Genomic DNA, 16,147 nt, shown 5'->3' with positions numbered 1-16,147 from the left:
TCTGTCTGAGGGGTTGGAGCAAATTTGGTTGTATCTTAGGGCTTGGCTGTAGACAATGGATCGTGTGATGTGTCTTGGATGGACGCTGGAGGCATGTAGGTACGTATAGCGGTCAGTAGGTTTCCGGTATAGGGTGGTGTTTATGTGACCATAACTTATTTGCAGTGTGACTGAGTCACCTTATTATCTCCAGCCTCCAGCAAGAGGAAGGTTTGTTTGTGCTTGACTGAATGTCGGCTTCCTGATACTCCCAGTCTGTTAGCTACCCAAACAATCTCCTCAGGGCTCTGCCAGTCCTAACTTTCATGGATTCCAAGGCCAGAGGGACCATTGTGATCATCTAGTCCAGTGGTTCTCACACTTTTTTACTGGTGACCCCTTTCACATAGCAAGCCTCTGAGTGCAACCCCCCCTTATAAATTAAAAACACTTTTTTATATATTTAACACCATTATAAATGCTGGAGGCAAAGTGGGGTTGGTGTAGAATTTGACACCTTGTGACCCCCCCTATGTAATAACCTTGTGACCCCTTGAGGGGTCCCGACCCCCAGTTTGAGAACCCCTGATCTAGCCTGATCTCTTGTATAACACAGGCCATAGAACTTCCCCAAAATAATTCCCCGAGATCTTTTAGAAATGCATCCAATTTTGATTATAAAAAATATTAATGATGGAAAATCCACCAAAATCCTGGGTAAATTGTTCTCATGGCCAATTAACCTGTCAAAAATTTACAGTTTATTTCCAGTTTAAATTAATCTGCTACAACTTCCCGCCATTGCATTGTTATACCTTTATCTCCTAGATTGAAGGGCTGATTATTAAATATTTGTTGTCCATGTAGATACTACTAATCAAATCACCTCTTAACCTTCTCTTTGTTAAGCTACATAGACTGAGCTTCTTCACTGTAAGGCATGTTTTCTAATCCTTTAATTATTCTTGTGACTCTTCTCTGAACCCTCTCCAATTTATCAATATCCTTTTTGAATTGCGGGCACAAGAACTGAACACAGTATTCCACCGGTGATCACATCAGTGCTAAATACAGAGGTAAAATAACCTCACTCCTACTCAAGCTTCACCTTTATTGCTTCCAGGATCACATTAGCTCTTTTGGCCACAGCAGGACATTGGAAGCTCATATTCAGCTGATTATTTACCACAACTCCCAAATCTTTTTCAGCGTCAACTGCTTCCCAGGATAGAGTCCCCCTTCTGTAAGTATGGCCTACTTTCTTTGTTTCTAGATGTATACATTTAACCATATTGTTTACTTCCACCCAGTTTACCAACTAGAGCCAGGTTTCTCTGAATCAGTGACCTGTCCTCTTCATTATTTACCACTTTCCCCAATTTTTGTGTCATCTGCAAACTTTATCTGTGATATTTTTATGTTTTGCCTTCACCTTGCAGGTTAACAGTAGGTATAGCCCTTGCACTCCTTTGAAAGCATCCCCCTGTAGTATCCAGCACCAATCACTAGACACACTCAGAAATTACGCACACCTTGACTGGTACAACTCAGGATCAGGTCCTTTATAGCATCTTAGCACTGATATATATTTATAGTACAAACAATCAAGTTTATTATCAAAGACAAAGATTTAAGAGATACTGAGTTAAGGAAAATGATGGAAACAAACGGTTATATATAAAACAAAGAGTATAACCCACTTCTTAGAGTGCAAACTTTAACAGGCTAAAATCCTTGTCTAAAGTAGTTTCTCATGTAAGGCAATCTCCAAGCTTCACTAACCACCATGCCTGGGATCCACTTTTCAGTGATAGATAACAAAATATCCTTTTGCTTTTCCTTGTATTTCCCAAAACTCATTGTTTTGTCCCCAAAGTCAGGATGACCCCCATGGTTCCTATCCTGGTGTTCTTGCTCCAAGTTATTTTCACATACTCATATGCAAAATGGGCTCCCATTATGTCCGCTTACAGTGCTTAATTGACACATGAACCTATGCAGACAGGTACATACCTTTGGCAAAACTTGTTTGTCAACCCTGCCTGGGACACAGACTCTAAAATATATTTTCAGTACATATACACAACTCCGTAAATATCATCAGTATATACATCACACAACAATTGAGGATCAGTGTGATGCTGGCTTTCATTTAAGATCTCACATAACATAGATAAATACTGTGAAAACTGTATGCTATGTCAGGTGCTGTTATAGAACAATGAACCCTTTCCAAGCTGGTACCCATGGGTCTTTGTGTCACACCCTCCCACTTCCCATATATCCTAGTGCCCCAATCTGCTTGTTCCCCTATTCTGCTCACTCTTCTGCTTCATGACAAGTTTCAGAGTAACAGCCGTGTTAGTCTGTATCCGCAAAAAGAAGAACAGGAGTACTTGTGGCACCTTAGAGACTAACAAATTTATTAGAGCATAAGCTTTCGTGGACTACAGCCCACTTCTTCGGATGCATATAGAATGGAACATATAATGAGGAGATATATATACACACATACAGAGAGCATAAACAGGTGGGAGTTGTCTTACTAACTCTGAGAGGCCAATTTTGGTAAGACAACTCCCACCTGTTTATGCTCTCTGTATGTGTGTATATATATCTCCTCATTATATGTTCCATTCTATATGCATCCGAAGAAGTGGGCTGTAGTCCACGAAAGCTTATGCTCTAATAAATTTGTTAGTCTCTAAGGTGCCACAAGTACTCCTGTTCTTCTTCTGCTTCAGTACACTGAACCCTTCTTGCCACTGGAGTGGTAATAAACAGGAAAATCACACAGCAGGCCTTGAACTGTGACTGACTGGCCAGCTGTTGAACTCTCTCTCTCTCCCCCCACTCCCCCCCCCGCTGGGCTACCATCTTGCTGCAGCCTTCCTTAGTTGTGTCCATGGCAGTGGTAATCAGAATGAGTGATGCCAAATTCAAGCTGCAATCAGGTGCTAAAGAAAACCAAACAACCAGTGATGCTGCAGCATTATTCTTCTGGGAGAGTTAACACCTTTGTAATTAATTGCTGGTAACTGGACCCTTAAGGCCTCACATCTTTCCCCCCAAGGCCCTGCCTTGTTGCTCCTTTTCCCCCTGCTCCTAACTCCCCCCATTGTCTCAGGGAGCCAACCTGCCTGCAGGTATGAGGCAGTCCCATCTGAGTAGAGGCTAACACAGGTTAATGACACCATACCTCCCCCCTACCCTGTGGTAACTGGACTTTTGGTTCTGGTGCCATTTAGGGTTCCCAGCTCCCCTTTTAACTAGATTTTCCAGTTGAAAACTCAGCACCCGGCAACCCTAAATGGCACCAGGACATACAAGCCAAAAAACCAGCTGGGTGCCAACCCTATTCTTCCCACATGACAGGAGAACCAGAGCTCTAAACCATGGTAACAGCCAGGAAAGGAGCCCCCCGAATGGCGGTCTGGGGCTCTCTGCTGTTGCTGCCTGGGGAAGCCCCAAACTGCTCGGTGGTGGATGGGGATAGTCTGGATTACCGCTGCTCTGAGAGCCGGGAGGGGAGGGAAGGAGTCTGAAGAGCAGCAGCCACCACCCAGTGGGTGGGGCCGCCTGCTGCTGAAGAAGAGGTGCTTAGCACCACTTTAGCAACCACTTCTGCAGCTGCTCTTTGCTAAATTACCAGGCAAGAGCCACAGGAGCGCACCCTTCAGCCCCCCGGAGAAAGAGCAGCTGGCTCCGCTTCAGTGGAGGAACCCCGCCCCGGGGGGCGGGCTCTCTAGTCCAAGCCTGGAGGAGCAGACCCCAGCTGCAGGGAGCTGAGCCCAGACCACAGCCGGTCCCCCTCTCCCCCGCCGCTTTGCCAGCGGGAACCTGACCTAGACCGCGGGGGGGAGGCAGAGTTTGGGATGCGGAGGTGCTAGCAGCGAATCCAGCCATTACTCCTGCCGCGCCGAGCTGTCACACGGGCCTCTTTCACCAGGGTTAAATCTGCTGCCTTTCCGTGCCAGTCCGCTCCGGCCAGCCTTGTGGCTGGGGATAGACACGGCAGCGGACGGACGGGTTCCAGGAGCTGGAGGCGCTGCTGGCCGGGGTCCCGCTGCCGGGCCGGGCAGGCCGGCGAGCTCCCGCAGCCCCTCGGAGGCTCGTTCCGTTGCCAGGGAGGGGCAGGAGCGGGCTGAGCGCCTCCTCGCTCCCAGTCCTCCCGCGCTAGGGGGCGCGAGGGGGGATCCTCACCGAAGGGGCGTTCGCCTCGCTCGCTAGCAACCAACGAGCGGCGGCGACGGGTGCCGACCGCGTCAGCTTCCCTTCGTCACGTGGGGCTGGCGGTTACTGGAAAAAGGGGAGTGACGTCACTCCCCCATTGGTCCCATCAGCCTCTGCGCGCGTCGCGGGACTGCAGGCGGGTTTGTTGCTCAGCTCCCACAGTCCCGTGGTGGCGGAGCGGGCAGCATCATGGCGGCGGCCCTAGACCCGGCCTGTCCGCGGTGAGTCTCCCCCTTCCCCCGCTTCGCGGCCCCGGCCGGAGCCGCCGCGGCCCTTTCTAACCGCGCGCTGCTGTATTGTTCTCTCCAGGTTCCCGGACAGTGACGTCGAGCAGGACCCCGGGGCGGCGGTGCAGGTGAGAGGCCGGGCGCGGTGATGGGCGGGAGAGTGAGTGACAGGGGCCTGCGGGGCGGGGCAGCGGCCTGGGCATCTCCTGTGCCCTGGGCATCGTCCTCGCTGCATTAGTAGGGCCCAGCCCGTGTCCTCAGCCGGAGGAGACGCCTGTCGGATTGTCCCGAGCTGGGGCCTCGGCCGGTCTGCAGGTGTGGGCGCGCCTGGTGCAGCTCGGGCTTGTCTACACTACCGCGCAGCGTCGATCTAAGATATGCAACAGCAGCTATGTGAATAGCGTAGCTGAAGTCGGTGTATGTAGATCTAGTTACTGCGGTAAGTCGACTGTTGATGCTCTCCTGTTGACTCCACTTGCGCCTCTCGTTCTGGTGGAGTACCGGAGTCGACAGGAGATTGCTCAGCGATAAATCGATCCCTGCTGGATCAATTGCTGCCCACCAATCCAGTGGGTAGTGTAGACAAGCCCTCAGTAGCTAAGGTTACATGGAGTTTCTCTAAAAGCACGTTAACATTAGCGTAAGGTTAGCTTTTGTTGCAGCTCCTGTGAGAGCACCTCTGAGCACTTTAGGAGCTAAAAAACTGAGCCTCAAAGTCTTTGCAAGTGTAACCCTGACAGACCCCGGTCATCAGCAGGCAGGATCGAACCTGGGATATCTGGAGCTTAGTGCATGAGTTAAAAGCCAACTGGCTGTTAGCTAAGGCTGTAGAGCAGACTCATTTTATCTCTCTCTAAGTGTTCTCATTTCCACTAGATGGGACACAACACCACACCCAGAAGGTGTGTGGGTTACACAAGGTAGAAAAGTGTCATAGAGCTGGGGAAATGGAGGCATAGAGTGCTGAAGTGACTCTCCAACAGCCTGGCTGAGTTGGTGTTAGGGCTGGAATAAGAATCCAACTTTTTTTGCCTCATTTTCTCTCTACTGCTAGACCATAATGTGTCTCCATAGGACTGTTTGTTATTTTGGAGGCTGCGTCAAGTAGCTATTTTCAGCGTTAGCATTTTTGTAAAGTCATAACTATATATGCTAGGTGCATTACAGGCAATGATAAAAACAGGGTCCCAACTCTGAGTAAATTACAGTTTAAATGACATACAGATGAAGCATGTTTTGCAAGGAAAGATGCGGAGTGACTGAGCAGTGAAGTTTTATGCATAACTTTAATAGTTTTTGTTTCCTCTTAGTCTACACCATAATGGTTTCTTTTAACCTAACCCAAGTATCTCCTTTATCTTGGAAGAAATGATTTTTGAAGAGAGGGTAGAACCATATCAGGTAGCAAAGGAATAGATTTCAGGTATAGTACTCTTGGGGGAATTCTGTGCCACTGCACAATGCAGAATTTTGCAGAAATTAATGGTTTTTGCGAAAATTTCCTTTCCCCCACGGAAATGGGCTGCAGTGCTACTTGCCACCAGTAGGGCCACTGGACCCATCAGAGCCTAGCTTGTGATAGAAGACACTGCCCCGGGGTAGGCAGGGAGGAGCTAGAAAGTTCCTGGCAGCTGCAGGAGAGGTTGGCGCACAGGAAACTCCACTTGAGCCCGGGACCCAGCATCAGGCTGTTTCTCCCTGTGGATCCCTGGGTTTCTGAGGGGTAGGGGGGTGGGTGTCAGGCTGGCGGGGGGGCCACGGCTGGGCTCTGGGAGGGGAAGGGTGTGTGTGTCTGGGCTAGGGAGCCCCTGTGGGCTCTGGGGTGGCGGGGTTGTGGGTGCTTGGCCCCCAACTGGGCTTTGGCGGGGAGGAGGCAGAGAAAAAGGAACTGAGCAGTCATAGGGGTTTCTTTAACTCTCTACTCCTGGGGGAATTTTTGTGTCTGTATTGTTACAGACATACTTGCTGAAGGTATTTTGAAATAAATTACCAAACTACTTGAAACTGGCATGATTATGTAGTCTTATTTTGACAAATAAAATTTGCAGAATTTTAAAATATTGTGTGCAGAATTTTTTTTTTTTTTTTTTTTTGGCGCAGAATTCCCCCAAGAGTAGTATAGGGAGCAAAAGAGAGGATAAAAAACAAGTACTTAGGATACTGATATGAAATTGTACAATAATTTGAGGGCAAGAATGAAGGTTTTCAAGTGGGTGTCGAGGTAAGGAAAAATGACTGAAGGATTTGGGGAGGGGCGAGATGTGATTGGGATTGTGGGCCAAGATAAATGATGCTCTTGCAATCATTTCAATGATAGGGACAAGTTTAGAGATTTGGGGCCTATGCAAAGATCTAAATAGTAAGAATGGAGTGGAAAAGATGAATTTTGGAGATGGTTTCCACTTTATTTTAAGAGATGATGTACGGAAATATCACAAAATAACCACAGACATATCTGCAGCCTTTTCTATGTGTGAGCCCAAGCTTTAAGTGTTTGTTACAGGTGAGTGTAATTATTAAGAATCATTTCCCTCCCATGGAGGGCTGAGAGAGTCAGGACAGACGCACTGAATTGTAATTTCTGTTGGCTCTTCCTTGAGTACAGGGAACGAAGCACCAGGGTGATCTGTTCAGAATCCTGTAGCTAATCAATCTGGCTGTTGCATTTTGTACTAGCTGGAGTTTTTTCAATGTATGCCTTCATTCTATTCTATGTAGGAAGGACAGGAGGATGCCCCTTATTGTTATAAATGCTTCCATGACAGCTACTTTTGAATATACTGAATTAGGAGTGGATTTGTGTAAGCACGTCAAATTCTGCTTTTTTTCTGTAACATGTTTGGTCTGCCCTTCTTTCTCCTAGCTCTCTTTGTTGAGGTATACCAGAGTTCATTGCCACATGTGCTGCCCTGTGTGCATGTCCTTTGGACACACTATTCCCTACTGAGGCACTATAGATAGTTCTTTAGAATTCATTCACTCATTTAAATGCAGGTAGTCCATATCAGAACCCACAATATAACCAGCAAAGAGCTAATGTCTTCTATGCATGGTACTGGATTCAGTCATCGGATCCATAGTTGGGCTGCTGGTTGTTTTAATCCTGCAAGAGGAGCCTTGATCCACCTTCCATTTATCAGATTTCTGTTTTTTATTACAGGAGAAACATGGGCAATTAGGCCCTCTCTCGCTGAAACGTCTAATACTTCATTTGTAGTTCTCTTTCACCCTCTTGTTCCTTCAATTATGTGGCTGGCCTAAACCTTAAATTGTAAGCTCCTTTGCAGAAGGGCTCCATCTTCCTGTGTGTTTGTCAGCACCTGGCATGACGAGGTCCTGATCCTAATTGTGTTCTTGAGCACTGCAACAATACAAATACAGAAAAAACGTAGTTTCTGTTGGAGTGTGTAGCATCTGTTGTACTATTCTGCCATCATTCTTTATTTTCACATAAGAGAAATCTGGGTAATCAATTTAAAAATGCAAGTTTATAACTCTACTCACCTATGCAGCAACTGTTCAAGAGTTAAATCTCCATCTCTAAGCATTAGTTGAAAACAATTGTCTGCCTCAAATTGTGATCTCTCTGTAGTTGCACTTCAAGTGTGTCTCTGGGGAAAAAAATAAAAATTGAAGGGATGGATGGTGGCTGACCCAGAGCAGGGTGATGGGGATGTGTGTGAGATGCAGTGCAGAGGTCAGGCACAGAGTGGCTGAGGAGTGCAAGCACTGTGCATTTCTAGTGCAGTAGTGGCTCTGGGCTCAAAGGGGAGAGGGGGGCATTTCGGTGGGGCTGTTGCCCTGCATCAAAGTGCCCTGGCCAGAAGAGTTAGCTTGGTTCTGGAAGGTAGTGCATACCTCATTCTTTCCCAGGGTGGCAGAGCTGCTGTACTCCTTGGAAGCCCAGGAAGAATTCTTGTTAGCCAGGATGCATTTTAGTGGGGGCTCCTACTGTATCTGATCTTGATACAATCTGTATAGACCACTGACTGAACAGTTCTTAAGTACGGGTTTTAGAATGGCATCACGTAATAACATAAGAATGACCATGCTGGGCCACACCAATGGTCCATCTAGCCCAATGTCCTGTCTTCTGACAGTGGCAAGTGTCTGTATGAACAGAACAGGGCTAATACTGAGTGATCCATTCCCTGTTGTCTGCTTATAGCAATCGGAGGTTTAGGGACACCCGGATCATGGGGTTGTGTCCCTGACCACCTTGGGTAATAGCCATTGATGGATCTGGCTTCCATCTGCTTATCTAATGCTGTTTGAACCCAGGTATAGTTTTGGCTTTCACAACATCTCCTGGCAGCAAGTTCCACAGGTTGTGTCTGTGTGTTGTGTGAAGAAGTATTTCATAGAATATTAGGATTGGAAGGGACTTCAGGAGGTCATCTAGTCCAACCCCCTGCTCAAAGCAGGACCAGTCCCCAACTAAATAATCACAGCCAGGGCCTTGTCAAGCCTGACCTTAAAAACCTCTAAGGAAGGAGATTCCACCACCTCCTTACGTGACCCATTCCAGTGCTTCACCACCCTCCTAGTGAAAATTTTTTTCCTAATATCCAACCTAAACCTCCCCCACTGCAGCTTGAGACCTTGTTCCGTCATCTGCTACCACTGAGAAGAGTCTAGATCTATCCTCTGGGAACCCCCTTTCAGGTAGTTGAAAGCAGCTATCAAATCCCCCCTCATTCTTTTCTTCTGCAGGCTAAACAATCCCAGTTCCCTCAGCCTCTCCTCATAAGTCATATGCTCCAGCCCCCTAATCATTTTTGTTGCCCTCTGCTGGACTCTTTCCAATTTTTCCACATCCTTGTAGTGTGGGGCCCTTATGTTTAGTTTAAACCTGCTGCCTGTTAATGTTCGATAGTGTCTCTGGTCATTTAGGAGCTGTCTTTTTAAACTCTTCTTGTCCCTGGGTTAGCCCTGCCCTGTTATCCAGAGATCTCAAAAAGGGTTACAGGTCAAAGGCAAGCAGGCTGGAACCTCATTAGTAAGATCTCAGCCTGCCCAAAACAGACCATGCTGTAATTTTCAAGCAAGCACACAAACTAACTCACCCCAAGGATCTTGTGATTTCTCCTCCTTCACCTGGAGAATTCCCTTGCAAAACTCCCATTTACTGCTCCCGTTCGCTGTCTCCTTCCTCCTGTTTGCTAGTTCATGTTTTGCACCAGTGGGAAGGAAATACTTGCACTAGTGTAATTGCTACTAAAGATACCATATTGACAGGATTCCTACTCTTCAAAAAGTGTTTTAGTGCGTACAGGCAGTTGGTCTTGCTATGATACTGGCCTTTCTGTTCCTCAAGACTAAAGAACTTTGAGGGCTTTGAAAGCTTCTGCCTATTTATGTGCTAAGTAGCTGAGATGTGAGAGTAGAATCCACCGAAGTAATTCAGGAAGTAGAATTACTGAGAGTAATTATCCCTTATTTTAATAGCTTCAGAAAGCAGTACAAGATGTACCTTCTTTAGCCAAACGTCTACCTGGTAAAGTGTAAACCAGAGGCATCTATTTCCAAGTGCATATGTAGTGTGGGGAGTAATTATTGCTGCTGCTTTGGGGGAGTTATAAATTGGTCTTTGCTCCACACACATCATGGGAATGGGTGTACTACAACTTATTCAAAACGTGTTTGCTCTTTCTTTTTCACAAAAGTCATTTGAATAAACATATACAGGTCAGTCAATCATATTTTGGACTTTGTTAGCGGTTAGCTCTAAAGTAAAGGCTTTGGGGATCAAAACTGAGGAATAGCCAGGCATTCCCGTGAGCTCAGGATATTTAGTTCCAGTGTAATTTCACTTAAAGCAAAATTGTACTAATTTTTGGTGGTTGGGTTTTTTTTTTTTTTTTTTTTTTTTTTCTCTCCCAGCAACACATTTCACTGTGGGCTACACACTGGGTTCTATTGTTAGAGGGATTTACAGAAACTGTCATGTTAAATTTTTGTATTTGGATTTGCAGAAGCTGACAGTGGCCTTGGAACAGAAGCCAGATGATGCAGAATATTACTGTCAAAGAGCTTATGCTCATATTCTTCTACAAAATTACTGGGGTAACATCTCTTAAACTATACTGTGTATCCCTTTAAGACCACATTATGACATTCCTTACAGAAAGATGTCTTAAATCAAGCAAAGTATAGTGATAGTCTTAGAAATTTTTAACTTTTTAATCAAAGCAACCCACATTTGCCACTAATATAGCTCTTCTGATATCTGATCACTTCTGGTCTCTCATGGAACCTTTGCAGTCCTAACTTTCCATTTAATGTGTTGAGTACACTAATGAAAGAGTAACCCATTGTTTCAATTTATTGCTTAGTTACTTTGGTTACTAAATTTAGGCTTCAGACAGGCCTTAAACTTTCTCCTTATTTTATTAAAAGTGATGTAACACTTTAAATATGTTCTGTTTTGAGAAAAGTTTCACTTTCTAAATGGTTCCTTCTGTGTCTGATCCAGTTCTATTCTAAGAATAAGGTTTATTTTTATTTTTTTTAAGAATTGGCCTTGGAATGCACAGCTTAAACCCAAACAGTCTGACTGACTGAAGGTCACAGTCTGTCGCACTTAGGGGGCAGAGCAGCAGAATGAAGGATAGACTAGCTGTATGCTACTGGGAAATACTCTCAAAAAATTAAAAATTCTGAGCCAAAAAAATTAAAATTCTGCACACAACATTTTAAAATTCTGCAAATTTTATTTGTCAAAATAACACTATATAATCACTCCAGTTTCAATTATTTTGGTAAATACCTGTCCGCAAGTATGTCTGTAACAATACAGACACACACACAATTTTCCCCAGGAGTAGAGAGTTAAAGAAACCCTTATGATAACGCAGTAGTTGCTTCTCTACCCCCCTTTCCCCTCCCCCAAGCCCCACACTCACACCCCATTTCCCCCCCAGAGCCCAGCCATGGGTCCCCCTCCCCGACCCAGACACTTACCCCTGCCCCCCAGAGGCCAGCTGCGTGGCCCCCCTCTAGCCTGGACACTCAGACTCTACGCCCTCCGCAGCCCAGGGATCCAGAGGGAGAAACAGCTGGTGCCATCGCCTCCTTCTTTCAGGGCATGCTGAGAACTGCAGCGGCCGGGAACCCTCCAGTTTCCTTTCCTTCCCCCTGGCCTTGTCCTCTATTTGTGAGCCGGGCTCTGCCGGGTCCAGTGGCCCCTAGTGGCGGCCAGTATCTCTGCAGCCCATTTCTGTAGGGGGGAAAAAGGAAATTCTGTGTGCTCAACATTAATTTATCAAAATTCTGCATTGCACAGTGGCGCAGAATTCCCCCATGAGTAGCTATAGCAGATTTGATTGGTGAAAATATTGTAAGATAATTGCTGTACTTCAATAGCATGACTTTCTGCATAAAATTAAGAAAACTAATACTTCACACGCTTCATTTAAGATGTAAAAACGGAGCTCAGAAATCTAACTGTAGTATTAACCTCAAACTACTTGTTCACTTAGGCAGCGCTTTTAGTATGTGAATTACTTTGTGTTAAAATTATAAAATTCAGAATGTTAGTTTTGTCTCCTGATTCAAGTCAAATGCAACATTAGGGCAAATTAAATTACTGTATTTCTATTGTTTCTAGAACAGAGTAATATACTCTACATTAAAAAACATGTGACTGCTTATTTGTAGGCTCTGTACCATACTTCTGAAGGTGTGAGATTATGGCTAAATGTTGAGTTGGGACTGAATTGTCATTTTGCTTTTAGATCTTTGGTTTAAGATAAGAACTGCATTATTTCAGTTACGTAAGAGACTAATGTGCAAAACTGACTTTCTACAGATGCTGTTGCAGATGCAAAGAAGTCCCTAGAACTCAGTCCCAATAATGCCATGGCTTTTCTCAGAAAAGGGTATGTAACCATTTAAGAAACCGCAAGCAGCAAGTTTCCGTTTTCCATTTTTGAAATATATTGTACTCATTCTAGCACTACTACAATTTGCATCAGATTGGGGTCTCAATTGCCCTTTTATAGAAGGTGGACTAAATAAATTAATGTGGTGAGGGTCAATCTCAAGGAGGAGTGGTTGCATTCATAGGAGGGGGGAGCATTCATAGCTTTAATCGTTTGGATCTTTATAAGAGGGCTGTTGGACAATGGCATTTTAAACTTGGTACCATGTTTAATCTAAGATTTTGGTGATTCACTTTGAAGTATCTGTAATAGAGCTCTTGTATTAGTAGACAAATGTGCCAAATTCCCCCATGTTTCTGCCTTTGCAATGTTATTCTGTTCTTAGCATCCCAGTTAATTTTAACTTATAAATGATAGTTATGGCAAATTTGTAGCTTTTGCTTACTAATGGCAAATTTAATAGTCCATTTAACCAGATACGGTGTAAAGTAAAATATACTATGCTCAGCAGAAGTGTGAATTCCTTGTTTTTTTCTGTGTGTATGTCAGGATAAGTGAATACCATATCAAAAACTATGCTTCTGCTCTAGAGTCTTTCAAAGAAGGACAGAAATTGGACAGTAAGTATTGAAACTACATTTATTTTTTGCACACTAATTAGTAAATATTTAAAAGCTTCTATAAGGCTCAGATTAAATTGAACACTATTTTCAGAAGTGACTAGTGATTTAGGTGCCACAACTTTTGGATACCCAGCTAGATCATGTGAAATGGGTCTAACTTTTGGGAAGCACAGAGCACCCCCTCACCTGAAAATCAAGCCCTTTTAAGGCATCTAGAATTGGCCAGAAAATATCAATCACTTCTGAAAATGTAAACCCATGTGTTTCAGTTCCCTATGGGTTAAATGGGGATATTTCCCTGCTTCAGACATACATTGCGGATAAATTCAGGTGTTTGAGGAGATCTGGTACTATGGTGATGAGCATCATGGAAAAGCCTACAAATAGACTGAATTCCTCTTATACAATGTTGTAAACCAGGGATTGGCAACCTTTGGCCCGCGGCACCCTGGCGGGCCGGACCGGTTTGTTTACCTGCCGCGTCCGCAGGTTCGGCCAATTGCGGCTCCCACTGGCCGTGGTCCGCCGCTCCAGGCCAATGGAGGCGGCGGGAAGTGGCAGCCAGCACTCCGTCTCTATTCAAGTCCAAGTTAATAGTTTGCAAATTAATACCAGTTCAGCAGTTTCTCCTTGGAGTCTGTTTTTGAAAGCTTTTCTGTTACAAAATTGCCACCTTTAAGTCTGTTACTGAGTGACCAGAGAGGTTGAAGTGTTCTCCTACTGGTTTTTGAATGCTATGATTCCTGATGTTAGATTTGTGTCCATTTATTCTTTTGCATAGAGACCGGGAGTGGCTGGGTCGTTACACAAATTGAATCTATTTCCCCATGTTAAGTATCCTCACACCTTCTTGTCAACTGTCTGAAATGGGCCATCTTGATTATCACTACAAAAGTTTTTTTTCTCCTGCTGATAATAGCTCATCTTAATTAATTAGCCTCTTAGAGTTGGTATGGCAACTTCCACCTTTTCATGTTCTCTGTATGTGTATATATCTTCTTACTATATGTTCCAGTCTATTCATCCGATGAAGTGGGCTGTAGCCTGCGAAAGCTTGGGCTGTAGTCCACGAAAGCTTATGCTCTAATAAATTTGTTAGTGTCTAAGGTGCCACAAGTACTCCTGTTCTTCTTTTTGCGGATACAGTCTAACACGGCTGCTACTCTGAAACCTAGTAGAGAGACATCTTATACCAATAAAACCCAGTTCCCTGAATAAGATAAGCTATGTCTATGCTAGGGCTTTTTGCTGGTATAACTATGTCAATTAGAGTTGTGATTTTGTTTTTTTACACTCCTACGTGACCTAGCTATGGTGGCAAAACTGTTAAGTGAAGACCAGGCCCAGTAATCCACAACTGCACCCCAAACCCTATTTGCTAATCACCAATGACTTCACCCAGTAACTTGAGGCTTCTAGAAAATTCTTTCCCTATCTTATTGTTACTTAATAGACAACTAGATTCTTGATTTCTCTTTCCTCTTAACTTTCTAATACAACTAGAAACCCCCCAAAAAACACATTAAGTTGGGGGTCATCTGTAAACTTTTTTTCAGAATTTTGGATTGGTCTCAAATAGACTAGCTTTTCTGTACTTGTTCAAGTGGGATGCATGTGGATGAGTATTTGAAGGGATCATTCTAAGAACAGAGGAGAGATGTTTACCATCTTTGGGAACAGTTAAATGGAAGTGGTGAAGAAGCCTGAAAGCTGAATACTAGATTTGGGTCAGTTCAAACTTAATTTGACTTGTTAACTGAACTACTAATCAGTTCTAAGTGTATTAAATCTAAGCCCAACAAAGCTGGGGACTTAATTATGTAATCAAACACTAGTATCAAACATAGTATAATTGGTTTGAAGGAGTCCTGACACTTCATACTGTATCTAGTCTTCTATATTTAAGAATCAAAACAAACCAGTTCCATTGTTGCAAGTTTGCTCTTTATGCATCATCATGACAAGTAATAGTACCCATGTTTAGAGTAGTAGATTTGAGATACTGAAATGTGTATTCAATCTCTTTTAGATATGGATACTTCTTTTACTATTTGGATTAAAAGATGCGAAGAAACACTAAACAGTAAGAGTGGCTTCATTTATTTTGCACTTGTTTTGATATTTGCCCTGCTCTTAAACATTTTTTCAAAATCTGAAATGTTTATAGCACTTGCCTTTGTTTACAATAAACTACTAGATGCCCCAATTGTTTCTGTGAGGATCAGTGTCCCAAGACTGTTTGTTTTTTACTTAAATTTTATAAATGTTTCTTTAGATTTTTGAAGGAAAAATCCATGCCAGAATCAGTCATGCAAATGGGAAAAGTACCTATTTCAAGTTCAGACTTTGAGAACAAAAATCCAGATATTTCAGAAACTTTCATAGTTGTAATGCAAATCTTTTGTTGGTAAATGCTGCCAATGAACATAATCTTAAATAAATCCAATTTATATTAGGAGCCACTCAGTTTTGACTCCATATGCTGCCCTTGTGTAGAAGTACTTGGAGACCAACTTAATGTAAGAGCTCTGTAGTGACGTTGGAGCATGTCTTGCACTCTACCCCAGAATAGAAGCTTGCAAGATTGATAGGTGCGAGGCTGGAAAAAAACAATGGAGAGTTAGAGATTTGGGCCTCCAGTTCTCTGAAGTCTATTTCCTTCGTCAAAAGAACCATTCTCATCTATCTAGCTGTGACACCATGATAAAGCAGCAATAGCCATGCTCCTACTAGTTGCTGGCACCAGCTGTGATCTGGAGTAGTAATGGAGTGTTCAGTGAGAGAGCACTGTCTGAAGCAGTGGTCAACTTTGTACTAATTCTTCGTGTGGGTTGGCTAGTCTGACAGAGAGCATGCAACTTAGTGCAGCTTTTCCCACACTTTGGCACAACCTACTTTTCCTAAGTTGCCCAGGGGCTTCATAGATGTGTCGGCTGTGGATACGAAGGCTTTCTCCTCCACTGTGACTTTATCTGCAGACTTATTCCCTTCACAGTGTGTACTGGGAAAGAAAGATCAGTGGGGGCAGTATGAGTTGATATTAATTTAACAGCAAACGGCAGAGGAACATAACTTTTTTTTTTTTTTTTGTCAGTCTGGTACTTATCCTTTATATCTAGGGCCCTACCAAATTCACAGTACATTTTGGTCATTTTCATGGTCATAGGATTTTAAAAATCGTAAATTTCATGATTTCAGCTAT

General features: G+C 43.9%; 1 protein-coding gene across 2 annotated transcripts in view; it reads left to right on the top strand.

Moving 5' to 3' along the window:
- The first annotated feature begins 3,757 nt into the window (after positions 1 to 3,757).
- Positions 3,758 to 16,147, top strand: part of SUGT1 (SGT1 homolog, MIS12 kinetochore complex assembly cochaperone) — a 44,191-nt gene continuing 31,801 nt past the window's right edge. The window contains exons 1-6 of one of the 2 annotated variants that reach the window (XM_054013770.1): positions 3,758 to 3,862; positions 4,522 to 4,567; positions 10,415 to 10,505; positions 12,250 to 12,319; positions 12,872 to 12,942; positions 14,975 to 15,028. In XM_054013770.1, the coding sequence (XP_053869745.1) occupies positions 3,855 to 3,862; positions 4,522 to 4,567; positions 10,415 to 10,505; positions 12,250 to 12,319; positions 12,872 to 12,942; positions 14,975 to 15,028 (340 nt within the window). In that variant the 5' untranslated portion in view covers positions 3,758 to 3,854. Of the gene's footprint in view, positions 3,863 to 4,173; positions 4,434 to 4,521; positions 4,568 to 10,414; positions 10,506 to 12,249; positions 12,320 to 12,871; positions 12,943 to 14,974; positions 15,029 to 16,147 lie in introns of those variants that run through there. The other variant, XM_054013762.1, reaches the window with a different exon arrangement.

Source organism: Malaclemys terrapin, chromosome 1 (genome assembly GCF_027887155.1).
Source record: "Malaclemys terrapin pileata isolate rMalTer1 chromosome 1, rMalTer1.hap1, whole genome shotgun sequence".
NCBI lineage: Eukaryota > Metazoa > Chordata > Testudines > Emydidae > Malaclemys > Malaclemys terrapin.
Note: the sequence above shows the minus strand (reverse complement) of the source record. Positions and strands in the feature narration are given on the sequence as shown.